Genomic DNA, 26,804 nt, shown 5'->3' on the forward strand with positions numbered 1-26,804 from the left:
AGTCCTGTAAGAGCTCAAGCACAGTATTTTGCTATTTAATTGAACAAGTGGTATTATTAATGATATTAGTTTATTCAACATAATTATTAATTAAAGTGGACATTTTTTCCAATAAAATCAATTTTATGGTAATAAAAATCTACATTGCTTTGGTCTTCTGCGGGGAGGATGAATTACTACTCCAAGCAATTCTTTTGTCTTGTCACTTCAGTGACATGAAACAGAGTTTGAATGGATATGGCCATAATGTACAATATTTCCTTTGTCTTCAGAGTGAAAAGCCATTAACAGTTATTTCAGGATTACTGTGTTTATGACACTTGTAAATTGATTTATGGTATTAGCAAAGCATGGGAGTGAACAAAAAAGCCCTTTCATTTTCTTTGTGCTTATCCTTTCCCAGTGTCAAGGTGGTGAGTGATTCAGATCACACTTCAGGCTTATGGAAATATGCTAGACTTCCTCCCTGTAAGACCTAATTCCTGAATCAGGGGACTCGTTTACCCTAGCTTGACAATCACATAAAAAGGATTTGCATAAAGGGACTCCTGAGGTCAAAGGGAAATAAGGGTCACATCCACCCCATCATGAAAATGTCAGTGGCCTTATAGAAGACACTTGCTTGTTGCAGCTCAGTGATTCTTAAGCCCTTATTGTGTGGAAAGAAAATAAAATTTAAATAATGTTCTGTTATAAGCACTATCCCAGACTATTATGCAGATCTGCTGAGTTATTTTTAAAACCATAATTTGGACGCCAGTGTCATAATATATCCCTTCCTGCTGACGATAATAAAAGTTGCTGATCTATTTCAAGCTTCCTGGGTAGAAAAATGTTGTTTATAATTTAGCACTCACGGAGTTAATTCCAATCTCAAGAAATTGTGGTGGCTGAAACAATTCAATGTTGTTTCTTAGTGAAGAGAAATGTCAACACAGCACTTCTGGGGGCTGTTTACCTTCTATGCCTTGTTTAGAAATGGCAGATGGACTGCCACTGACATGCCTGCTTTGTGGAGCTGCTGCAGCAGAAATTTCTTACTATGCTATATTTTCTCTTTAGAAATTTGACCTGGGCATGTTGGTATATAATTATTGACAAAAAATGCCAAGGAGGTGAAAAATAGCACCAAAGTAAAATTTTCCTATCCCCAACTGTCTACCTTTCTAAGCTGCTTTTTGATCCATTTACCTCACTGGTCAAATTCTATTCCTTTTAGAATTAAGTAGAAGAAATGTCTTTATTTTGAAATTTAGGTATATGAATTTGTGTTACACTACTGCCTTCAAAGAAAAAAAAAAAAAACAGGACCATTAGGGAACCACAGTCTCAAAGATTTTTAGTAAACATGGTATTATTACTCTTAATGTTTAAAAAATTTGGTCATTAGGGAACAATTATTCTTCCAAATATATTAATAACCCTAGACCTTTAATTTGAAAAGACTGTGTTTCTCTTCGATTTAGAAAGATAACAAAGTGATAAGGCAGTCTTTACTCATTTTATTCCTTTTTGCCTTTCTTATACTTCATTAATGGAGTTTAAAACAGACCTCTATAGAAACAATGCAAAATAAGTCAGTTAAGACTCAGAGCATGGAGTTCCTACTGTGGCACAGTAAGTTAAGAATCCGACTGCAGTGGCTAAGCTTGCTGCGGAAGCATGGGTTTAATCCCTGGCCTGTGACCTTCATATTCCACAGGTATGTCAAAAAAAAAAAAAAAAAAAAAAAAGATTCAGAGCTTGGAAGAAATCTCAAAAGACATCAAATAGATACTAACAGCTACCCACATTTAAATAATTACTAGAAATTGGGTTTATATTTTTTTCAGTTGGAACATGACATTCCAAATCCATAAAGCAGTAAGAACAAACCCTGTGTTACATCATATACATTTTTACATTTAAAACATTGGAGTTAGCATTGCGGCTCCACTGTAGCAAACCCAACTAGTATCCACGAGGACACAGGTTTGACCTCTGGCCTTGCTTATTTGATTGAGAATCCAGCATTGCTGTGAGCTATGATGTAAGTTGCAGACATGGCTTAGATCCAGTGTTGCTCTGGCTGTGGTGTAGGCTGACAGTTACGGCTCTGATTCGATCCCTAGCCTGGAAACTTCTATATGTGCCAGTGGCATGGCCCTAAAAAAGGCCTGCCAAAATTCTTAAAGTATAGTTGATTTACAATGTTGAAATAATTTCTGCTATACAGCAAAGTGACTCAGCTATACATGTTCACACATCATTCTCTTTCAGATTCTTTTCCCACACAGATTATCATAGAACCTTGGGTAGAATTCCCTGTGCTATACATCAGGTCCTTGTAAGCTGGTCATTCCATGTACCATTGTGTGCATATGTTAGTTCCAAACACTGAGTCCATCCCTCCCCTTCCCTACTTGTCCCCTTTGGTAGATATACTTATGTTCAAAGATACCCCAAATTTTCTGAATCTAGTTCACCAGAAGAGGTCTGGATAGCATGTAGCCACAAAGGCCTACTCTTTGCCTATTATTTTGTTTTTGCTATAGAAGTGTGCCAGTGGATGTTCTCATGATTTTGTCCACCTTTTGCTGAAAGGAATCTCCTTTCTGCTGTCGGAATGTTTTAGACTAATCTCTGATTTCCACAGACAGAGTAAACAGTAAGTGTTTTTATTATGGAAATATTAAAATATACCCACAAATAAAATAGTGTAAAGAGCTTCCATATATATATATCTATTGTACAGCCTCAACAATGATCAATATTGTGTCAATTATTTTATTCCATACATACAATAATATCCATTTATTATTGTTCTTAAGCCTACTGTTTCTTTGGGTGTTTAGAGGAGGCAATATTTATTTTTTTCCTTCTACTAGGTTATCAGCTGGGACTCTGTAACAAAAGACAGATTAATAGCAGAAAACATGCAACTTTAGGTAACATAAGTTTAATGTGATATGGGAGCCCTGGAAAGGAAGTGAAGACCTAAAGAAATGCTTACACCTGAGCTTTTTCATGCTAGGTTTGAGGAAGAGCACAAAGCTGTGGGATAATGTCATAGAAAACAAAGGGGTCTTAGTGTAGTAAACTGCAACAAAGTTGGCAAGTCCTTTTTAGATTCTTTACAGCATGTTTGTAGATAAGGGTGTTCCTTTTCTTCTATATATAGGGAGGGCAACTCTCGCATGAGGATTTTATGAATTGGCTTCAAGGGGAAGATCAAAGAGTCATTCAGGCACTTCCCATTTCTGATATTCCTTCAGCTTAAAATATTTAGCATGCCAAGATGTCATATTTTCAGGTAGTGTGTCCTGAATCCTGGAAGGCAATTTTGCTGATCTAAGGCAGGCTGGACTGTTACTGATCAGGCTGGCTCTGGCATCTATGTTCACCTGGCTAGTCATCGGGGACTGGATTGTCTAGGATGGCTGCCCTTTCAATAGGTGGCTGGCTGGCTGTTGACTAGGATTACAGGGGGTAATGGGGTGAGGTCTCTCATCTTCCAACAGGCTAGCACGGTCTAGACTGTGCAGAGTTCCAAAAAGAGAATTAAGGAAGGCAGGATTTCTTGAGGAAAGCTCAGAGCTAATTCTATTGGTCAAAGACTGCCCAGATTTAAGAAGTAAGGAAATAGGAGTTCTCTTGTGGTACAGCAGGTTAAGGAGCCGGTGGTATCATTACTGTGACACAGGTTGATCCCTGGACCAGGAATTTTCACATGCTGCAGGTGCAGCAAAAGAAAAAGAGAGAAAGAGAGAGAGAGAAAAAAAAGTGAGGAAATAATATGCAAAACATGTGGATACAAGAAAATTGAAGATTTATTGTTATCAATCTATTATATCCCCCCACACTTTGAAAAAAACATCTTTAGAGTATTTAAAATCAATTAACACAATTTTACCACTAAATACTTCAGTGAATAGTCTTTTATATTTTTAGGTCATTGCAATTTTGTTACTCGTGTAGAAGCCTTATGAGTTACTTATATCTTTGAATCAGGATATTATTTCTAGAGGCTCTATCCTAATTACCACTACCAACAAAGTTACCATCACTACCACTAGTAGTAAAGTTCACTTGTTATCCTGTTTTATATGCTAGAAATATATTACCTCACTTAACACTCATAAGTATGCTTAAAGAGCAGCAACTTATATTCATTTATAGAGATGAGTGAGAAAGGTTGGGTGAATTGCCCAAGTCCACTTAGTAAGTGATGGCTTTGAACTCATGAGAAACTGACTCCACTTTATAAGTTTTTATTAGAGCACACATCACTCTCTCCTATAGTTGGTCTATCGGTCACAGGTCACCGGATCTTGGCATTTACTTGGGAGGCCAGGTAGAATGGAAAGGCTATGAAACTCTCTTTTCCATTTCTTAGAGCAGAAAATTAATTGAAATTAAGGAAGTAAATTGTTTTTAGATTTTCCACAGGTGAGCAATTTTAAGAACATCAGAAGGATCTATGAGGTCGCTTTGTAATGTTGATGTGTGTATGTTAGAGACTATTGTTTGGGGGCAACAAAGAGCTTAATTTCCTTATTGTTATTCTAGAAGTGTTCTATGTAATATGCAAGCCTATCTAGTATGTTCTCAGTCATTGACACACAAGTCATCCTGGAGAAGCTCAGGCAGTCAGGAAGGATCAATTGTTAATAACAGTAAGACGTCTATTTCCTTTTAAGAGAGATGTCAAGGATGATTTTCTCCTTTCTGAGGATGAGCTAGCATAGTAGGAAGATGTAATCCAATTCATCCAGATTCATGAAAATTCATCAATTTTTTTTATCTTAGTCATGCAACCAGACATCATCTTGATGTGACTGTGCCCCAAAAATAGTTTAGTATTTTTTTTCTTGTCTTAGTGTTAGCTCCACCCTGAGTTCCAATAATAGCTTTAATTTTGAGGTCTGGTGTGAAGCATTAAATTCATATTCTTTGAAGATAGATAAATGGGAATATATTCTTACTGCTATCTTACTGTTGTAAAACGTAATTACTAAATAGTATGCCCATAATGGATTCTGATGATGAGATTATGACTCACTTTCTCTTTTCAATATGAAAGCTGTTTGGGGGCTGTCGTCATTACCACCTAATGGAGTCTTGCTTGCAGGGGGTCACATTTTAACTTCCCATGACTTTTATATAACAGCTCCTTAATGTGTAAATCTCAGGTAAATTGAAGCTAATCTCTTTAGAAGATAAGGTCAGATATAAAACTAACCGTTATCCATGTTCTGGAAGTGGATGGAGTCATCAGCGTTTGCTATGGCTCTTAATTTATAGTCTTATTTTAAGCCTGGGCTTCAGTGTGGAATACTTTTATGGGAGAGAATTTAATTTCTTGGATCAAGTCCATGTCATTAAAATCATTAAAATTAAAAAAGTCATATAATCACTATTGAACAATTGGTATCCATGAGATATTTTACTATGGCAATTAGAGATTGTTGAGCTTACTAGCCTAAATCAATAGATTAATTGAAATTGAGCCTGTTCTCCTTTATTTGGCTGTCTAGTATGTATACTCTCTATTTCAGGGTAGGATGATATATTAATCTGGAAATATGACCTCCTAATAGTATATGAAAACTTTACTCCTTATAGAGACAGGACAGCTCATTAAACAAATACATGAGTTGTCCTTAAAAAAAAAATCAGCACTGAATATGGAACAAAATATTAAATAATAGATCACAGGTATGAGTGATATATAACTATAAACAATGGATTTAGATTACTATTATCAGAGTGTTCAGAAGAGAAGAAAAAGGAAAGTTCACAGGAAAAGGCTTTAATATTCTCTTTTGACTTCCATCTTAGATATAGCTGAATGACTCGGTATGCTCCAAATTTGTACAAATTCGTAGAACTCAGTTTTCTTTTTTCATTTTTTGGCTGTACTGCAGCCTGTGGAAGTTCTGGGCCCAGGGACTGAACCAGCACCACAGGAGCGACCCAAAACCAGAGCAGTGACCATGCCAGATCCTTAACTGGCTGAGCCACAGGGGAACACCTAGAACTCAGTTTTTGTCCTCAGGCAATATTTTGCTTTTCATAACAAAAGAAGTGTTTCTGTATCTTATATCATTGATTGGAATACTTGATTTCACCAGGAAAATGGGTGTCAGTTAACAATGACACATTTGAAAGTATTTTTAATTACCCTGGTAAGGGGTTTGTCATTTTATTGTGATCTACCCAAAGGTAATATTTTTTTCCAGTTCCCATTTTACAGGTGGGTCGATTGAGATCAGACACAGTAGAATAATGCCATTACTCTAATTCAAGAACCAAGATTCACAACTTTTTTGGGGAGGATGAGAGTATTTTCCTTCGGGATCAATGTAACTTTTTTCCAATTAAAATATAAATGTTATCTCTTCAGACTCTCAAAATTTTTAAATAAAACAGCAAAACAGTAACATTAGTTACTACTTTTATTATTTTTTATTTATTTATTTATTTTTTGTCTTTTTGTTGTTGTTGTTGCTATTTCTTGGGCCGCTCCCGCGGCATATGGAGGTTCCCAGGCCAGGGGTCGAATCGCAGCTGTAGCCACCGGCCTATGCCAGAGCCACAGCAACGCGGGATCCAAGCCGGGTCTGCAACCTACACCACAGCTCACGGCAACACCGGATCCTTAACCCACTGAGCAAGGGCAGGGACCGAACCTGCAACCTCATGGTTCCTAGTCGGATTCGTTAACCACTGCGCCATGACGGGAACTCCTAGTTAACTACTTTAAATTTGGCCTACATACATGAGGTACAATTTGAGGTGAAATTAAAAAAGCCAAAATACTTGGAATTAAATATAAACGTAGTAGCTTATCTGACTCTATAGGAATTAATTTTTCTACTAGTTATAAGTGAATAAATGAGTTATTTTTATAGAATAAGAAAATTGTGTATCTGAAAATCTGATGCTGACATTTCAAAGCAAATTTCTTTTTTTTTTTTTTGCAAATTTCTTTTTAAGAATATATATAAACAATGTCTGAATGTCTGTTATTAGCATATTTCAGGAGAAAATGAAAATCATAAGAAAAATTAAGGGAAACATGCTATTTTAATCCTTATTCTATTTATGTCAACATTGGAATCAATAAATGTTCTGCTGAAGTGGAAAGTAACTAATGCTATTATCTCTGCTTGAACAAAGCCCACATTTATAAGTTTTGTTTGAAGTCACTGGTCTTTATCCATTTGTTCTTCTTTTTTCCCTTCCCAATATCTTACTATTCATCTTCTGTTAGTGTGGTAACTTTGAATATGAAAGGTGATTTTGCCAGAAAAATTAATGTTAAGTTTTTGATATTTAATGAGTGCCTCAAAAAGGGTTGGATGCCTGATATAAAGAAGTGATTGAAGAAGAGCCACCTTTAGAATGGAATAAATTAAATGAACTTAATCTTGTAGCCACTGACACTTGTTTGCATGTATCACAGTGATTTCCAAGTTGACAATTTCTGTGGTCAAAAGATATGATTCACTGGAATAGTTTATGGTTTACCATATAGCATTTATCAACTTTTTTTATTTTAAATATAAGTAGAAAAAACTGATTATGGTCATGTGGAGTTATAGAAAAACAGTTTCATAAAGAGGAAATTATTGCAAAAGGAAAACTACATTTAATTTCTGTTCTGTTGATCTTTCAGCATACCTGAATTTAGGGTATATGTTACTATGTTTTTTTCTTTTGAATTAATTGATTAATTAATTTTAGTTTCCAGGTTAACCACGTTCTTCTCAGTTTGAAACCAAAAGTAAGAGGAGACATTAAGATTTTCATTCTTTCTGGGCTGCCTCCTTCCTCAAGAGCAATGGAGATGCTGTTCAGTGGAAGAAGAGTAATCACATCTCTAATTTTCTTCTTGTTAAAATTCTCCATGGCTGTTGATATACCACTTTCAGGTAGTGTGACAATATTCAGTACCTACTTATGGAAATCCATATTTGTATTTTGATTCTTAAGTAAAATAATAATATATTGAGGATGTGATTTTCCTACCATATTTCTACAGATTTTGCTGCAGTCTACCATCAGAATTCATGTCCTCCTCTTAAAATTTTTAGAAGGCTTATATTTGGCTGCTTGCTATAATTATTTATTTTCTTCTTTTAAAAAAAGTTATTGACATGTGGTTGGTTAACCTTGTTGTGTTAATTTCTGCTGTACAGCAGAGTGATTCAGTTATACATGTACACATATCCATTCCTATATAGGTTATCATAGGATGTTGAGTTCCCTGTGCTATACAGCAGGTCCCCATTGACCACCCATTCCATATTCTAGAATATACATATGCCATCCCAATCTCCCAAGCCTTCTATAATTAATTTGTAGCTTAGCTTATCTTCTTATGTGAACTCGGCAAATATGGAGAAAAATAACCTATAGATCAGGTGGTATTTTACTATGTAAGGTAATCTGTAATGTTATCAACAGCTATTGCTTTTATATATCAGATTAGTTTATTTTGGGGAGAATTGTGACTCACATTATCTCTCATTCAACAAAGAGGAATTGGGTAAACTTTGTATAATTTTCCTTAATGATGATATATTTTAGAATAAAAAATTAATTAGGAAAATATTAAAAAGCCATTTTCACAGTATAAAGTTTTAGAGCATTCTGCAGGGTGAATAAATATCAAAAGGTTAGTCAGTTTTTTTATGGATATATACATACACATATATAACATAGATATACCTGTATTACATATATATGTGACATAACATATGTTGGTAAAAATGGGTACAAATCTTTAACCATCATAAATCAGTTTGAAGAAGTTATAGTAATTAAAGGTTCAAACAATAATACATCTGCAAACAATTTATGTATATGGGTTGGGAAATTTCTTTATAAGACCATGGAGTTATTAAAAAAAAAGACCATTGAGAGATTATTTAGATATTTATATCTATATTGTTCAAGTATTCATCTCTACCCTCTCTTCCAGATATAATTTGGCAAGTTATAAGAGATATTGATTGTCTGTAGAATCTTAGTATTGAAAATGATCTTTCCCAATCATCTAAATTTCAGAGAATCAGTCTTGACTTAGAAAGTTGAATAAATGTTAAAAAGGTGCTAACACTGAACTGAAACTTTTCTTCTAAAGTACTGGTACAGTCTGAGTGTGATTAGAAAAAGAAATAATTCTCTGACTATATAGTATGTTTTAAATCCATTGTCTTAGGGCTTCCTCAAATAACTTAATGTAGTTTTTTCACATACGTACTTTGGTCAGCCTTACATTTGTAGTTCAACCCCAAGGGTTTCACTACTATCCTTGAGATAGTATCCTTGAGACATGGTCAAGTCTCTGTTTCAATACTCACCCTTCTTAAGGAATTTCACTTACCTGTGCATCAGAGGTACACATTTCAAGTTTTGTTTAAATTAAGGTGAAACCTGTTAACCTACATACCATCTAAGGGCCTGTTTGAATAAATATTGGTCAAGAACCTGAAATAATTCATCTTTAGTAGATTATTTGGCTTGCGTATGCAGTGACAAATTAAGAGGTTCTTGGTGATCTTTGTGGAAAAGGGGCTAATAATTTTACATTTTCAGAGTGCCCCTTGTGTTGCAGCAGAAACTAATCCAACTAGTATCCATGAGAGTGTGGATTCGATCCCTGGTCCTACTCAGTGGGTCAGGGATCTAGTGTTGCAGTGAGCTGCAGTGTAGATCACAGACTCAGGTCGGATCCTGTGTTGCTGTGGTGTATGCCAGCAGCAGTATCTCCAATTTTAGCCCTAGCCTAGAAACTTCCATATGCCACAGGTGCGGCACTAAAAATAAAAAAATAAAAAAAAATGTGCATTTTCTTCCCAATAGCACCAAAGATGGACTGGAATTATTGATTCAGATTCCTGACCATAGAATACTCATTTTCGCTCCATCTTTCTTCATTTAGTTCATTAAGTGGTGAAGACTATGAAGTCCTATATTAGTCCATAAGACACATTTTTATTCTGATTGTCTCTGTTACTTATGTATTTTCTCACTTTAATATCCTTAGACAGCAATTGTTATAAAATATTAATGACATGTTTTCAGAACATGTGAATATTATCCATTGATTTTAGCACTCTAGAGCTCTCACTGGCAAATGCAACAAAGGCAGGTATCCAATTTGAATGTCAACGAGTATGGTGTCTCTGTAATTGGGCTCATTATGGAGGAAAGGATTTATAATGTAGAATATATATTCTTATAAACGCCCAAAGGTTATTAGCTCCATTCCCTGAATAATTAGTTACAACCTTAGCAAATTTAAGAAAGAATAATGTTCTAATAAACAAGTTGTTCACAAGTTATTAGCTGATATCTCAGGGACTGTTACTATCATGCATCATTCCTCACCATTTATAACTGTAATAACATTTAAACAATGTGAATTAGCAATAAGCTCAAGACCTGCTCTACCTAGAAATAGTAGTAATCAGAAACCAGGTAAATGTCAATGATGATATGAATGTTTTCTGCATGCTATTAAAATATTTATGAATATCCAGTGGATAAAGCCTGAAGTGGGCTAATGTCACTAAGCTAGTAAAATTCAGTTAATCAAAATCATTAGGCACAAGTAAAGAAAATGGAATCTTAGAATTAGAAATAGCATTGAGTTATTATTCTAGACTGGCCATCAGCCCTCAAAATGTGATTCATGGACACCTCAGGTCAGAGATTTATCTGTTCAGGCAGTCCACAAGATCAGATGTTTCATAATAATACTGAGATGTCATTTTTCCTTCTTTACCATGCTCACATTTCCACTGATGTTATGAAAGCAATGGTGGTAAATCTGCAGTTTCACAGCACAGATCAAGGCCAAAACTGTACTAATGTTCATAGGATTCCTCATATCCACACAGCAAAACAAACCAACAGAAAATCTAAAAAGCAAAAATAAAACACTTTTGCGTAAAATTGTCCATGTTGAAATAGTTAAACATTAATGATTTTATTAAATCTTTATCTTTGAGTCCATGCTTCTGAAATTTTATGGGATGAACTTGGAAATATATGTAAAATCATTCTGCTGTGTAAGGAATGATTATGGTAGTCTCTGTTCCTTGGATGTGTCAATCTTTGAGTGTCAAACCAAATGTCATTTTTACTTAAAAGTACAACTGACAGAATTTGACTACTTTGATGGAGATTTTCCCAAAATGACCCAAGTGAGCCTGTCACTTCAAGAAAAACAACTGATTATATATACACTGTCAATGATAAAATTTGAGTGTTTAAGCAGAAATTAGAATTTTAGAAAATTTCTGTCTTCTCCTGTGAGCTTGGCAGCTTCCCAACATTAAGACTTTTCTTAGATCAGTGCTGATACTAACAAATGTGTCAGTATTTGGAAGATCTGCAAAACTTAGTGAAAGAGAATTTTATTCCAAGTGAATATCATATGATGCTGCAAAATTATGCATGAATCAAAAAGTACCCATGGATAAAACATTTTAATATGACAGAATATGAGAATTTATCCATAGGGTTTTAGATTCCATATTATAATAAGCTTTAAGGAAATACCACTTGTTGAATTTTGCTGTACTTTGTTAAGAACAATACCCACAATTATCAGAAAGCGCTGTAAAACTTTTCACCCTTTTCAAGTTCACTTTTCTGTAAAATATGATTTTCTTCATTTATTTCAACAAAACAACTTATTGAAACATATTGGACATAGAAGTAGATATGAGAATCAAGCTGCCTTCTATTAATACATTAAAGTGATTTACAGTAAAGCCACTGTAAATCATTATATTTACAAAGCCACTCTTATTATATTTATTATTTTTGATAAAATATGCTATTTTCACAAATTATAGGATTCTTTTAAATGAGTTAATACATATTTATAATATTTCTGTTATAATTTGTAAATGATAAATATTATTAAAAAATAACCTACATGAACAAAAGCACTTTGGGCTTTCCTATGTTTTTTAACAATGTCAGGGAGTTCAGTGACTGAAAAAAAAATTCTGTTTATCTGGCTTGAATCTCTAATTCTATAAATGATAAAACAGAGTGATTCAGGGCCTGGCTCAATGTCACAGAGTTTAAGGCCTATTTGTAGCTTCACAGTGGAATATTACTCATGAACATCACACTCAGAACTTTTCTGCTGCTGAACCGTTTAGACGTCCTGGTGAATTCAATCATCTCCTTATAGAGGTTGTAAGAACTGCACTAAAATGGTAATGTTTTATTTTGGAAACTATTCACTGCTCCTGGACAGTAGGTTTTTACATATGTCATGATTTGCAATTCGAAACTTAATAAGAGTTCTTAACTTCAGCATTATTACATTTATTTTATTTATTTTTTATAATGATTTTTATTTTTTAAATTGTTGTTTTACAGTGTTCTGTCAATTTTCTACTGCACAGCAAGGTGACCCAGTCACACATACATGTATATATTCCTTTTTCTCACATTATCATGCTCCGTCACAAGTAACCAGACATAGTTCCCAGTGCTACAGCAGAATCTCATTGCTTATCCATTCCAAAGGCAATAGTTTGCATCTATTACTTACATTAATTTTATAGCCACAATTGTCAGAAATGCAGTCCCATTGCTTGGAATGGGGAGAGACAAAGTCACCCCCTACTTTTTAACCATCTCGATGGTTTCTTAACTTACCAAACACTAATAGTGTTTATCACAAGATGAAGAAATAAGTGAATATGTGGAATCTGTTTAAATGATATCACTACTTATTAGCTATAATTTTTATACTAATGATTGTTAATGTTAAAGTCTATCAGGGAAAAATTACCCTCAAGCTTCCAAATGTGAAAAAAGTCATAAAAGAAAAATTTATCCATTGGAAATAGAAAATAATAAACAAGCTCAGGGAAAAATACAACAAAAGCAGTAAATGGAAATAAAAATAAAGAGAATGAGGAGGTAATTTTTTTTTGGTAGTAACTGGTAAAGTATTTCATTTATTTTATTTTTTTCCCTTTTTGCCTTTTCTAGGGCCACTACTGTGGCATGTGTAGTTTCCCAGGCTAGGGGTCAAATGGGAGCTGTAGCTACCAGCCTGCACTGGAGCCACAGCAACGCGGGACCCAGGCTGCGAGCTGCATCTGTGACCTACACCACAGCTCACGGCAACACCGGATCCTTAACCCGTGCTGAGCAAGGCCAGGGATCAAACCTGCAACCTCATGGTTCCTAGTCAGATTCGTTAACCACTGCATCACAACAGGAACTCCAAGTATTTTATTTTAAAATGCTAGTGTTCATTGGTGGCAAGGATGTGGGAAACCACTCTATTCATATGTTGTTTGTGGTAAATATTTTGAGAAATGATATTAGTATTTATCCAGTGTCATTACCATTTGTGTCCCTGCCTGGAAATTTATCATAAATCAATAAAGGAGAAATCTGTATGCTTGAGGCTGTCTATGAATGCAAAAAAATTGAATGACCAATAATAAAATGATCAAATAAGTTATCAAATATCAATGGGAAGAAATATAAAAGTAGTAAATTAATTATAATGTCTTAGAAAACTGTAAAGAGAAAACAGAATTGGCAAAATGGATGAACTAAGCAAAATGCATATACGCATCAACACAGACCAAATGTCAGTAATTTAAACATAGATGTTTTAAACTTGCGTTCATATGGCAATTTTTTTTCTGCTTTAAAAATTGTTACATTATTCTGGGTTTAAGTAAAATAAAACGTATAGGGCAACATGAATTGACAGCAGTGAAGTATATTCCTTACAGTTAAATAATTTTACAAAGAGGAAGTCATATTTGTTCTATAATTTCCATTCTTTTTATAATCCTTTTACTTACCAATATAGAAAGCATGTTTAAAGTGTTTCTTTTCTAATTAAACTAACTTCACCCAGTTTTTGAAGAGCATATTATTTAAATACATACTTTAATATTTAGTTCAACAGGTTCCAACAATCATAAAACAGTCAAAAGTGCAAGTTGCCTTTCCCTTTGATGAATATTTTCAAATTGAATGTGAAGCTAAAGGAAATCCAGAACCAAAGTGAGTATTTCCTTCAAATTAAATAATTGTTTAAATGTGTACAATCCTTTATACATTTTTTTTTACTCTAATCATCATAAGCCTGCTGAACTATAAATCTATATATGATTGAGTAATGACTTTCAAATGAATGATAGCTGTGTATATAAAAATAAATTTGGTTATTTTACATATGTTCTTCTGCCAGTTAAAATTATGTTTACCATAAAATAAATTTTCATAGGTTAAATACTTAGCATAAATTTTGGCATTGTGGAAACTAAAAATAGAAATTATATTCTACTTGGTGGAAGGTGGCATTTATTAAGCCAACAGTTAATATATTTATGAACAATATTCTATACATAATTAATATTGTGTGTCTTTATTTTTTTTATTTTTATTTTTTTAAATCGCCTTTTTTTTTTTTTTTTTTTGTCTTTTTTTTGCCATTTCTTGGGCCGCTCTCGCGGCATATGGAGGTTCCCAGGCTAGGGGTCCAATTGGAGCTGTAGCCACTGGCCTACGCCAGAGCCACAGCAACGCTGGATCCGAGCCGCGCCTGTGACCTACACCACAGCTCATGGCAACTCCGGATCGTTAACCCATTGAGCAAGGGCAGGGACTGAACCCGCAACCTCATGGTTCCTAGTCGGATTCGGATTCGTTAACCACTGCACCATGACGGGAACTCCCTATTGTGTGTCTTTAAATGTGACACAACATATTCAGTGATGGTTGTTACTTGATATTGTCATAGAAATGTTTAGTTATCTCAGATGGCAGAATACATTGTACATGTGTATTACTATCTAATATTAGTAGTGAAATAAACTTGATGCTACGTGATCATAATTGCTGATAAAGTTTTTTCTAAGTACCTCCTAGTTTTGAGAGAAAGAAATATGTGTGGATTGAGAGTGAGGAAAGAAAAGATGCAGGGAGAAATCATGACTTTAAAAGTTTTACATGATTCTAAAGTGGGAAGCAAACCTGCATACTTTTATTGATTTACCTGATTATTTTATATCCATTGAAAAATAGAAATTATTTAAGATGGTATTATGACTACCAGCTTTATTGCCTGATAATTTGATATTTTAAAAAATTATTAGTGAATCATTAACATGTTAAATTGTCAATTGTTGCTATTTCCATCTTTTACCATATAGAATACAGGCAATTAATATATGTAAATATGGATATAATCATTTTGGAATGAAGGAGAATTTAATCAAAGTAAATATGGATCAACCAATATTATGACATTTATTACTATTAATTAACTGAATTATTATGTCAAAAGATAATACCATACAATCACCAAAGATGATTAATGATGAACTGCATTTATCATGTCAATATCTAGTATTGAGTTCAATTCTGAACTACTGGTATTTTCAATAAATTCAGAATCAGTAATAGAATATCTGCTATTAGCACTGTTTATTTTTCTCAAGCCATGTCCGATACCACTTATGCAAGAATATAAAGTCTGTAAATTTTGAGATAATATATTTAACATTGTTACTATAATTATTAGATAATTTCCTATTCTATCTGAAAACCCAAGAAAATTCATGGGACAAAAACAAGATTTTATAAATATGAAAGATTGCATTAAGTAGTCAATTATTAATCTTTTGAAATGTTATTAAGGGCCTATATAAAACAGAAAATAACTAGATAACAAGAGAGATAAAAATATCCTATCACAATACTAAAAAGAACAAAAGCAGCAATTTTAATAGTAACAGTAATATCAACAAAAGTAACATCAAAAACTGTGTAACATGAACTATGAAGCATCTAAATTGGGGAGGAGGATAAAAGAAAACTTGAATGAAGGAAAAGAAGTAACATGTCACCAATTAGAAATCTTCAAATATGTGGAGTTAGCCTAGTCAATGTATTGGAATTTTAAAGAATAGATTCTATGTGCTCTTTTGTAAGTAAATCCAGTAAAATATAAACACATTGCATATCTCATTTCCAATGAGATCCTGCTGTATAGCACAGTGAATTGTATCTAATCATTTGTGATGGAACATGAAGGAGGATAATATGAAAAAAAATGTATATGTATGTATAACTGGGTCACTTTGCTATACAGCAAAAATTGAAAGAACATTGTAAATCAACTATAATAAAAACATAAAAATATATAAAACAGAAAAGAAATAAAAGAATTTGTTGAGACAAAGGCATGCTCCTAACAAAAATGTGTATCTCATGAAGATTTGTTACTCTTTTTAAAAGAATAATCAGGAGTTCCTGCTGTGGCTCAGCAGTAATGAACCCAGCTAGTATCCATGAGGATGCGGGTTCAATCCCTGGCCTTACTCAATGGGTTAAGTATCTGGCAATGCCGTGAGCTCTGGTGTTGACTGCAGATGCAGCTAGGATGCTGTGATTGCTCTGGTTATAGTATAGGCCTGCAGCTGCAGCTCTGATTCAACCCCTAGCCTGGGAACTTTCATATGTTGCACATGTGGCCCTGAAAAAGCAAAAAAATTAAAAAAGAATAATCAGATTATGTAAGACTACATTGTCTTAAAACATTCACATTTGCATGAGTAACTCATATATAAAATACTATATAAAATCTAATTGGAAAGTCATTATCTATTGGATTGATAAATACTTAAAAAGCTTTTTACAGCCTTTTCCATAGAACTGGCACTGTCACCTATGGGAGTGGGACTTTGTATATTTTTGTAAAATACAATTCTGCAGTATTTATCAAAAGCTATGAAATTTTACTTATGTTATTGGTTTATCAATCTCACTTTTAAGGAGTTAGCGTAATTAAATATTTGGGTAAATACCAAAAATATGTTTTTATAACAATATTGTTCATAAAAGGGAAAAATGGAAATAAATGACTTACATAGTAACCATAAGACAGAAGATAATACAGTCACAAAATCTGTCTTAAGTAGCATTGTAATAATTGGAAAAGCTCCAATTCATTGTTGTCTCAACTATGTTACAAATATGTATAAAATATTGATAAGGAAATATGACCAAATAGGACTTGCTTGTGTATTTTTGAATTTTGAGCTCTTTACACACACACACACTGGCACACACGTACACATTGACATATTGTATGTTTATATTTTCTAGTCTCCAAATATTATAAGTCTCTGAAATACTAGTAAAGACCCTGCATTATCTTCCTAACTGGAAAACATATTTTAAATATAATTTTAATTGAAAAAAAAACAAAACCTATTTTCACTTTTTCCCCCCTTTCAGTATCACAGCTTTTTCATGGCTTGTGTCTCAGTCAGTTCAGTGTGCTATAAGAAAAATACCACACATTGAGTGCCTTAAATAAGCCTACATTTTTCTAAACAGTTCTGGAGGCAAGAGGACCAAGTTGAAGTCACTGGCAGATTGGGTGTCTGGTGATGGCCTGCTTCCAGGTTCACAGACAGTCATCTTCTCCTTGTTATCTCATAGGGCAGAAGGAAGCAGGAATGCTCTCTGGGGTCAGTTTCATAAGGACACTAATCCCATTTGTGAGGACTCCACCCACATGACCTAATCACCTCCCTAAGACCCTTACTTCAAATACTGTTACATGGGAATTAAGTTTCAACATATGAATTTTAAGGAGGTATTAACATTCAGTTTATACCAGCTCATAGAATTTCTCAGTTTCTTCGGAGACTTTTTTGTATTCTATTCAATTAAATATATATTTATTACTATAAAATATCTTGGATTTGTCATTTCTCTATATTTGTTTATGAATACTTTAAGAAGTATTATTTTTCAGTATTGCTAACTTTAATTTTATCTTAAAGATATTCGTGGACTAAGGACGACAAGCATTTTGAGCTGTCTGACCCTCGGATAATTGTGTCTAACAACTCAGGAACATTCAGGATCCCAAATGAAGGGCACATATCTCACTTTCAAGGGAAATACCGCTGCTTCGCATCTAATAAATTGGGAGTTGCTATGTCGGAAGAAATTGAATTTATAGTTCCAAGTAGGTATTACAGTGGAGATTTCATTTTACAAACGTTTTATTGAAATGTTAAATATAAGTTATACTAGGCTGCAGTGAAATAACACATTATTAATTTAATCAGCTCATATAGGCCTTATATTTTATTTATGAGAGAATTATCTTCCAGGTCTTGATATTTAGAAGTCAGTGACCTTGAGAGCAACATAATTTTTGCTGTGTTTCACTAATAATATTTCTAACATGGAAAAAGAGAATATTTGTTTTGCCTCGTAGGATGAAATTAAGCTAAAAATATGATTTGGGTTTGGCTAAGTTATACTGTGGTAACAAGTAATCCCCAAGCCCTTGTGTTAACAGGGCTGTGGTTCTAGCAGCTCTTTAGGGCAGCTGTTTTCCATGTCACCTCTTGGAGATCCGAGCTGTTGAAGAAATCTTTGTCCTGTGTCTGCACCAGATGTGTCAGTGCACCAGACAGTGCACACTGTCTCTTGTGCCATTATGGTTAAAGAGTCTGGGACAGAGGGCATGAAAAATTGCTTCCAATAGGAAGTTACATCAACAGCTGCTACTCATAGTTTGTTTAGGTGGGGCAAAGCAAATCACATAGCCTCACCTAACTTCAATATTATGGTTGCCCATTAGGCGAGGAGAACAAGTAATTAGTATAAGTTTGTTGCATCTTCCTTAAATAGCAATCATGGAAAACTGTAAACTGCCTTACAGTTAAGAGTGTTATTTATCAATAGATATTACCAAGAATAAGTGGCTTCATCATTACCAGATCTGGTCTCTGTGGCATGGTGTCTCTGATGACCGACTTCCACACTTGGTCATTCATTTTCCCAGATTTTAAAGTATCCAAAATTACTTGATTCCAACCAAAGAGTTTACAAAATAAATTCTTAGGTATAAAACTGTCAAGAATTTCGATAGGGCAATTTTTTCTTTCAGAGTTCTAGACACTGAAGGGGCTCAAAGTTGTAGACCTTCTGGATATGGACATTTTTTGTGGGGGAGCAGAATGTATACAAATTACAGAAAAAGCAATAATGAAAGAACATGTGGGCATTACCCTCAAAGTTGGGATAAGGGGGCCAAGTTTAAATTTTTTTAAAGCCCTTATATTGCTCTAGATGAGAGAATTTAGATCATCAAATTTAGACTCTTACACATAAAGTATACATTTTAAAGTATGTAGAATAATTACATGAAAAGTATAGAGCAAAGTGTGAATGATTATCAAACTATGTTTTGTGAGGAAGAAGAAAAAGGTAAGAAAGGAGAGAAAAAGAAGGAAGATTCTATAGAAATAAATCTAAATATATCACTAATTCAAAGATGAAAGTAAGATGAAATGCTCCAAGATTTTTAAAAAGCTATAGTTTGCCACATAACACATCCAAACCATAAGGAAGTAGAATTGGTGAAACTAACAAGATGGAAAAGATGTCCTGTCTTTTGCATAGCGAAATAGATATTGTGAATAAATATCTTGAATAGATAAATAATATTCAAAAGAAAGAAGGTGTGGCTGTATTAATATCAGTCAAAATAGACTTTATTTTATAAAGGCTTCCTAGAGATTTATTTATTAGGCTTATATAATAGGAATATATATTTAGCATAACCAGAATGACAAGGGGAAATAGACAAATCTATCATAATAATGATAGATATTAACATATCTGTTTCATTATTTGATAGTTCAAGCAGAGGAAACATTAGAAAGCACAAAGAAGGAGCTTCTACCCTGGCACAAAGGAAATGAACCCAACTGGGAACCATGAGGTTGCAGGTTCAATCCCTGGTCTCTGTGGGTTAAGGATCTCACACTGCCGTGAGCTGTGGTGTGGGTTGCAGACATGGCTCAGATCCTGTGTTGCTGCGGCTGTGGCCGTAGCTCCAATTAGATCCCTAACCTGGGAACCTCTATATTCTGCAGGGGTGGCCCTAAAAAGCAAAAAAATAAAAAAAGAAAAATCAAAAAAAAAAAAAAGAAAGAAAGCACACATAGAAGATTTTAAAATAGTAAGCTCTGGTCAATGAACATGTATAGAGAACATTATACCTAAAACTGCAGAATGTTTTTCAGTATCTGATGGTATATTAGCTATGAAGTAAATATGACCAAAATACAATGGTTAGAAAGCAGTATTAAAAAGAAAATCAGAAAATGTCTTAGATCTTTGAAAAATAATGAGCACATGTCTAAGAAATTAAAGGTCAAATAAGAAATGACAAAGAAAAATAGAATATATTTTGAAGTGATGCTAGTAGAAACTATGCCTAACAACATGCTGAGGCAACTAAAGCTTTATATAGAGGGATTTCTTTTTTCTTTTTGTCTTTTTAGGGCCACACCCAGGGCATATGGAGGTTCCCAGGCTAGGGGTGGAATAGGAGCTACAGCTGCTGGCCACAGACACAGCCACAGCAATGCCAGATCCGAGCTGCGCCTATGACCTCTACCACAGCTCATGGCAACGCTGGATCCTTAACCCACTGAGTGAGGCCAGGGATCAAACTTGCAACCTCATGGTTCCTAGTCAGATTCCTTTCCGCTGTACCACGACGGTAACCGCCTATAGAGGGCCTTTCTTTTTTTCTTTTTTTTTTTTTTTCCATTCTAAAAAATACTTTAGAAAAGAAGAAATGATGAAAATAAATGATCTAAGCTTATTAGGCAACATAATTTTAGGGTGAAAATGAATGAGCTATCTTCAGATGACAGGTTAATAAACTAAAAGAAAAGGAAAGGGAAGGTGGACAGTGATATAAAATCAGAAACTAAATTCAAGAAGGAAGTGTGCGAAGTACACATATTTTTTTGTCTTTTTTTTTTTTTTTTTTTTTTTGCTATTTCTTGGGCCGCTCCCGCAGCATATGGAGGTTCCCAGGCTAGGGGTTGAATCGGAGCTGCAGTCACCGGCCTACGCCAGAGCCACAGCAACGCTGGATCCAAGCCGCGTCTGCAACCCACACTATAGCTCATGGCAACGCCAGATCGTTAACCCACTGAGCAAGGGCAGGGACCGAACCCGCAACCTCATGGTTTCTAGTCGGATTTGTTAACCACTGCGCCACGACGGGAACTCCCCCAGTACACATATTTATTGAAAAACATTTTTTAAAGATCTAGAAAAATGGAAAAATACATTTCATTGATTTGAAGACCCAGTTAAGGTTAAAGGTTAATTCTTTTATGACTTTATATATAGAATAATTGAACTCAGAATCTCTGTGGTTTGTTTTTTATCTATTTGTAGCACATAATCTGTTGATTCACAAATATGGTTAAGGAACAAAGTACAAGGTTTGGTAGAAACTTGAAGAATAATAACAAGTCAGGGAGTACCCTTCATGGCTCAGCAGGTAACGAACTCTACTAGAAGCCATGAGGATGTGGGTTCGATTCCTGGCCTCGCTCAGTGGGTTAAGGATCTGGCATTGACATGAGCTGTAGTGTAAGTCACAGATGTGGCTTGGATCCTGCATTGCTGTGGCTGTGGTGTAGGCCAGTGTCTATAGCTCTGATTCGACCCTGAGTCTGGGAACCTCCATATGACGCACATGTGGCCCTAAAAAGCAAAAAAAAAAAAAAAAAAAAAAAAAAAAGAAAAGAAAGAAAAGAACAAGTCAGGAAGACTTGGCCTTATCAGGTAACAGGACTCAGTTTAAAATTCCAGTAACGAAGCCTCTGGTTTTGCACAGGGTTAGAGCCAATGCAACAGCATGGAATACCCAGAAACAAGGCCTCATACATGTGAAAATAGTGCGAAAGAGCTGACAGGGATTTTCCTTCTCCTTCCTTTTTCCTCCCCTTCCTCTTCCTTTCCTCCCTCCTCCCTCTTCCTTTTCTCCTTCCTCCCTTCCCCACTTCTTCCCTTTCCCCCTTCCTTTAACTAAATGGTGTGGAACAACTGAGTATCCACATAGAGATGCATTTATTTGAAGTCTTAGCTCACATCATGTAAGAAATTCAGTCAAGATAGATTAAAGACTTGAAGCTGCATGAGAAAGGTATTTTTAAAATCTAGAAAATGATTGTATTTACATTATCAGGGTAGGGAGATTTCTTAAACAAGACAAATTAAAGTTCCATTAAGGAAATCATTAAAGATAATTTGACTACGTTTAATTGTTAGATCCCCTATTCATCACAAGACCCCAGGAGGAAAGGGAAAAAAGTCACAACTCAGAAAAAAGGATTCCCAATGAACATAACTAAAGATAATATTAATGTGTTTCTAAATGATTTACAAACCTCTAAGAAAAAAAAAAAAAAAAAACAAAGTGGCAAAGATAAACACTTGCACCTCAGACTGGAATGACCAGTACAAATATGAAAATGTGTTTAACATCAGTAGTACTCAGAAATAGATTAACCCAAATAATAAAAGCGCTTGATCCCACAAAATTGTGAAATATTACAAATTCTGAGAAGAACATTTTTAGGTGGGAGTATGCAGCTACCATAACTTGTACTTAACATTGATGAGAGGATGGTTTACTGCTTGGACAGTGGACAGATTTTTTTTTTTACCACCTCTTTAGTTAAAGATATTCTCACCTCTGACCCAGAAATTCCATTCCCTTGCTCATAAGCATGTGCCCCTTACCCGTGTTCACCAGGAATATCCACGGTAGCATTGTTTGTATTTTTAAAATACTGGAAAAAAGCATTGTTGATCTGTGATAGAATGAATAAATCGTGATATATCCATACAGAAATTAATACTTAGCCATGAAAATCGATGAACTTTAGGAATATGCTGAACAATAAAAGCAAATCTTGGAAGAAAATGTGATTTTTATATATAAGGTCAAAATATTTTGTTTGGGAGTGGTATTTCATGTAATAAAGTTATAATGCCAAACAAGAGAATGATGAAAACAAAATTCAGGATATAGTTTCCTCTAATGGAAGGGGTAGAGGGTAGGATCTATACCAAACAGAAAGATAATGGTGGTTTTATGTTTTTTTCCTGTATGGTTCATGGGTAAAAGAGTGTCAGCTGTATTTCTTTTTTTACTTTTATTCTTTACATTTATTTTAAAAAATAAAAGTGGTGTAACTTTATATATACAAAGTTAATAAGTCTGTAGCATACGGATTTGTCCTAATTATGTATATTGTTATTAAATGAGATATTATAGCATAGTAATGGGCTGAGTGGTGACATATAAACTTGAAACTGGCCTCCTGAGTTTGGTTTTGAAATGACAACAGGAAATGTTTATGAATTTTGGATCAGAATCATGGTTGAGAATCATACAATCATATAGCTGTAACAGTCTATGACTAACTATAGTTATAGTCCATATTATATGACTATATTATAGTCTATATTATGTAAATACAACTATATAATATATCTAATTAACTGAAATAAGATGGGAGAGAGAGATTAAAAATCTGTCGTGAAAGAAAAGGCATTAGGGTGATTCCTAACCTGAATTCTAGTGGTTGCTATGGAGACACAAAGGCAAAGGCAGTTGCTAGACCTATTGCAGAGAAGGAAATGGCACATTTTAGTATAAGATTCTGCAATTAAAGGATTTTTAAAAATATTTTTTTCTCTCATTTTCTAAGCAGACCAAATGAAGACATGAACAATGTAAGGATATTTCTGGTCAGAATCTGCTAGCATTGTAGTTAAGAGATGTGAGTTGAATCTGAGGGTAATTGCTCCATCTTTGCTGTTGTAGAAATGGGCAAAATAAATCAGGTTTCTTTGCATCATTTCCAGTCCCTCCTGGAATTATTTCACCATCTAACAACTCTGAAATCATTTATGTGTTGAATAGTACCGCCACCCCAATTCTTAGGAGTTTATAAATCAGAGACCACTTAGAGCTTCTTATATCTTAAACTATAGAGAATTGATTCTTCTTTTATATTGATGGAAACTTTGTGATTAAAGTTTGAGAATTTGTATCTCTCATTTCTTAAATTTTTCTTTACATCATCCTTAAAGGCCTGATGCATCAAAGTGTCAACACAAGTACAGTAACTGAAAATTTGGTAATTACTCCCTACAAAGAGAAACCTTTATACACAGTGTTGTCTGTTTTCAACAAAATTGTAGTTGAATTTAATGGGAAAAGAAAAAGAAAAACACAATCAACCAAATATAATGTACTCATTTTAAACATGGAGGAAAATCATTTAACTGAATGGGTTTTCCAAGACATGGCATTGAGAGTTAGGGAATTATTCAACTAGTCTTTATTACGCTTCCCTCATGTGCCAGACAGTTTTTTCAGTAACTTGAGATACAGCAGTGAACAAAACAAAGGCTGTCTTCAACCAACTTAAATCATGTAGATGTGATGAATGGATCTGGGGAGAAGGTTAGCTGTTTTTCCTTCATCATGATAGACATCAGTGGACTTAAAATGATGATATAAATAATTATGTTTTGACTGTTCAATACTACCCATCCTTCAGGGCACACAGATCAGCCTTCTCCACTTAGCCTATGCTGATTTTCCTTTCCTTGGATTTTTTTTGTTTTTGGCCATGCCCATGGGATGTAGAGTTCCTAGGCCAGGGGTCATACCCATGCTATAGCAGTGACAGTGCCTGATCCTTAACCCCCTAGGCCACCAGGGAACTTCTTTCCTTGGATTATTTAAATAAGTTTTGAAAAGTTATTTACACATAATACATTTTACATGTTTTAAGTGCACAATCTGAGATTTTTTCATACATTTTTTAGTGCAACTGTCATTAGAAGCCAGTGTTAGAACATTTCCATCATCACAAGATTCCTTGTGCCCATGTGTTGGCACTCTCTCTTCCCACCTGCTACTCTGAGCAATTGCCAATCTGCCTTCTGTCTCAGTAAATTGTTTTTCTGACCATTTCATATAAATGGTATGCTAAAATATATGATCTTCTCCGTCTAGCTTCTTACACGTTTCCTGTTTTTATGTGATTGACTCATATTGTAACACAAATCGGTAGTTTGTTCTTTTTTATTGCTAAAGAATGTTCCAAAATATAGCTGTACCACAGTTTATCTATTCACTAGTTGATAGCCATTTGAATTGTGTCTAACTTTTAGCTCTTACAAGCCACATGTTAGTGTTAATTTACACATGAACACAAGAATGTTCATGTGTAAATTATTTGGAATTTTTCAACCATTATTTGCTATTTGAAGGAGTCTTTCAACTGTCTCATGTATTAATCAGGATGTTTAAACATTAGAAAGATGTCATGCTGTCCTATCCTTCTAGCTCTACATTGTCTTTTTGATGATGCATGAATGCATATTATAATTTTTTGGTCCACAGGCCAAAGAATAAAAAAAAAATGAGTAAAAGTAATAACACAGTTTCTACACACTATTAAGGTAATCTAGGAAATGGCTGATTTAGGGATGAAATCACCTATGTACTGTTTAAATGGAAACAAATTAGGCTTTCTCTTGTGCTGGGTTTCCACATTTGCACAGCTTCCTCAGATTCCTCAGGTCAGTTGCCTTATGACATATCCTGGCTATTTACTGCTCTGATTTGGAAAGGGTAGGATAGCAAAAGCAGGTGTCCAGTAGCATATGCTAATTTCTTCTAACATATGCAAACCAAGCAAAGAAGATCAATTTGTTCGCTTGAGAGGGCAACACAGAGTTTTAAAGGTTTAATTAAGGCCAAGGATTCTATTCTCATCCATTGGAGTATGTGAATGACTAGAATGCAATGGGCTAAATTGGTCGTCCTTCCTTAGTGTGAATTCATTACCAGCTCATAGACCGAAAGGCAATGTTATTTCTCTGTAGTCCTAAGTGGATTAATGGGGTACTCTACAGGAAATGGGAATCAATTAAATCTCTTTACAGAGAGAAACTGGAGTTAGGGGTGATACAGCATGTGAGCTCAGTAACATGCATTCATGATAATGATGCCAGACTGTAAGCAGTTTGCCAAGAACATTCAGGGGAAATGTGAGGCACAAAAGCTCTCCAGGCCAGTCCTGTAAATAGAGCAAGAAGGCAAAATAGATAAAGCTCTTTGGCATAGGAATGTTAGCCCAATGATGGGGGAGAACAGGGAGGGGGCACAGAATAATTCGTTAAATAAACCATACGTTCTACGTGCAATAGTGTTTCTTCCCTCTGGCCCCCTCCCTACCTCCTATGAAAAAGTTAATTCCAAATATTTGCATAATATTACAGAAGTTATGATCTAGGCTAGATGATAAATCAGAAATAGCAGCAAAGGAAAGCTTTTTGTCCCTTTGCCCATGTCATCTCTGTGCAATATGGCTGGATGTACTAGACAAAGTAAAAATAATTGGATAAAAGCCAAGATTTATTGAGTGATTTTAAGTGCCCAGCAGTATTTTATTTGATTTATATGAAATTGTTTACTTAAACCTTGACACAAATCAATGAATTAAGTGTCATGACCGTTTCCATTTTATGTATGTGGAAACTGAAGCATATTAAGTAACAGGTTCGGGTCACAGTGTAAGTAATGAAGCCAGGATTCACCACCAAGCATCTGGCTCCAGAGCACATGCATTTAACCTAATGTATACAGCATTGCCTATTGATTACCCTGTTAACATCCTTTAGATGAGCTGAAAATCACTGCATTTCTTTGTTAAAAAATACTTTGGCTGTAGATTATCAGACTCATAGAGAGGTAGAGATTCAGAGAGATTTGATTTTATTCTTTGAGTGCAAGAGAACGATAAGTTTACATAATTGGCAATGGTTAAATCATTTAAGGGGTAAGAATGATTTATATTTAAATTATTCTGATGCCATTTTATTAC

At 34.5% G+C, this 26,804-nt stretch overlaps 1 protein-coding gene across 25 annotated transcripts in view; it reads left to right on the forward strand.

The window, feature by feature from the left end:
- Nucleotides 1–26,804, forward strand: part of CHL1 (cell adhesion molecule L1 like) — a 229,883-nt gene that overhangs the window by 133,564 nt on the left and 69,515 nt on the right. For all 25 annotated transcript variants that reach the window (XM_021069242.1, XM_021069258.1, XM_021069259.1 and 22 more), the window contains 3 exons: nt 7,729–7,916; nt 13,947–14,052; nt 17,847–18,034. In XM_021069242.1, the coding sequence (XP_020924901.1) occupies nt 7,826–7,916; nt 13,947–14,052; nt 17,847–18,034 (385 nt within the window). In that variant the 5' untranslated portion in view covers nt 7,729–7,825. The remainder of the gene's footprint in view (nt 1–7,728; nt 7,917–13,946; nt 14,053–17,846; nt 18,035–26,804) is intronic.

This window comes from Sus scrofa, chromosome 13 (genome assembly GCF_000003025.6).
Source record: "Sus scrofa isolate TJ Tabasco breed Duroc chromosome 13, Sscrofa11.1, whole genome shotgun sequence".
In the NCBI taxonomy this organism is placed as follows: domain Eukaryota; kingdom Metazoa; phylum Chordata; class Mammalia; order Artiodactyla; family Suidae; genus Sus; species Sus scrofa.